This window comes from Gavialis gangeticus, unplaced genomic scaffold (assembly GCF_001723915.1).
Source record: "Gavialis gangeticus isolate Ggan-Ray unplaced genomic scaffold, GavGan_comp1, whole genome shotgun sequence".
In the NCBI taxonomy this organism is placed as follows: domain Eukaryota; kingdom Metazoa; phylum Chordata; order Crocodylia; family Gavialidae; genus Gavialis; species Gavialis gangeticus.
Genome location: NW_017729022.1, coordinates 83,002,886 through 83,004,294, shown reverse-complemented (window position 1 = coordinate 83,004,294; position 1,409 = coordinate 83,002,886). Strand labels below are relative to the sequence as shown.

Here is a 1,409-nt window from a genome sequence, read left to right as displayed (position 1 = left end):
CCCCCCCCCCCCCACCAACAGGGAGCTGGAGGGGGCAAGAAGAGCAGCTCTGCCACCCCCATTGATGGCTAGAGCCTATCTTTGACAGCTGCTGCTATGGGGGCAGGACCCAGTCCTGGCAGGTGCAGTCGTCAAGCAAAGCCCTTATTGCCCACAAATTTGGTGGGGAGTGAGGACATCATGTCTTTCCCTTGGCCCTTTCCCTGAGCTGGTGGTGGCATCAGCTAGAGGCAATCTCTCTGGCCTGGAATCAGAGGGAGCAAAAGTCCTGTCCTGGTTGTACAGCATGGCTTTGAGGTTTTGAATAAGTGCTTACTCCCATAGCACCCTACAGCACTTTGTAGCACTACAAATGGATGTATGGCCAAGACCTTATTTGGCACCCTGGATATGTCCACCCTACATTTGGGAGATGCTTACCCCCATAACACCTTTCAAGCATGTGTAGACATACCTGAGCAAGCTTGACCTGACATTTCCTGCAACCTTCCACTGTGCTCCCCCTGCCATCCTCATGTTCAATAGCCCCCCTACCCGACTAACTGCCTACACATTGGCACATCTTTACATTTCTGCAGATGCTTTCTGGCATGTTCTCCTGTTTTTGTAGTCTCTTCCACCTGTTTATTCCTATGTTTCCATGTGCCCACACCCCTCAGGCACCGCCTGATGCTCCAGCACCCATCTGGTCTCTTTTCCTAGTTTCTCTGTCCACCCAGGCTTATGCTTCCACAGCCCCTCTCCCCTCCTGAGAACATGACCTCACATTCCCTTCTCAAAGCCCACAGAGAGTCCTCTGCTCTTAGAGTCTGACATTTTAATTCCTTCCTTCATTCATTTGTTAATTAGTACAAATGGAGGTGGTAGAGGTTTAACAAGCAAATACGTATTCAGTGATGAGAGGGCTATGAAGAGTGTTTTGAGAGCAGAGTTAAATATTGCTACCCTGGTTTTACCCTCACCTTCCTCTTCCCTTTAGGACCTCCCATGGCAAAGCTGTGGCAATGCCTGGAACACAAATCAGTGCTTTTCCAACTACTCGCTCAACGATACCACCAATCTGACCAGTGCTGTGACTGAGTTCTGGGAGTACGTCTGCAGCCTATGTCAGGTTTTACCATTGCAGTGGCTGTTCTGTCTTTTGGTGCTGCTTTGAAAGTCTCTGTCAACAGCATGGATTTATTCAGCAGGCCATATGGAGAGGGTGCCCCATGGGAGATGCTCTTTCTAAATGGCAGACTCGCATGTAGTCAGATGTTCAGACAGAGCAGGGGGGATCAAAGACTTCCTCCATCCGTCCTCCTTCTTTCATCCTCTTTCTGTGTCTTAGAACACTTAAGGCCTTTGCACTCCCTGCCCATGTCTGGGCTTGCTCCTTTACCCCCTTTGTGCCCTTTGCCTGTCACCCT

General features: G+C 50.2%; 1 protein-coding gene across 1 annotated transcript in view; it reads left to right on the top strand.

Annotated features, from left to right (window-relative positions):
* Positions 1–1,409, top strand: part of LOC109296213 (sodium- and chloride-dependent GABA transporter 1-like) — a 43,916-nt gene that overhangs the window by 14,539 nt on the left and 27,968 nt on the right. The window contains exon 4 of the mRNA XM_019515503.1: positions 980–1,089. Within this exon, the coding sequence (XP_019371048.1) occupies positions 980–1,089 (110 nt within the window). The remainder of the gene's footprint in view (positions 1–979; positions 1,090–1,409) is intronic.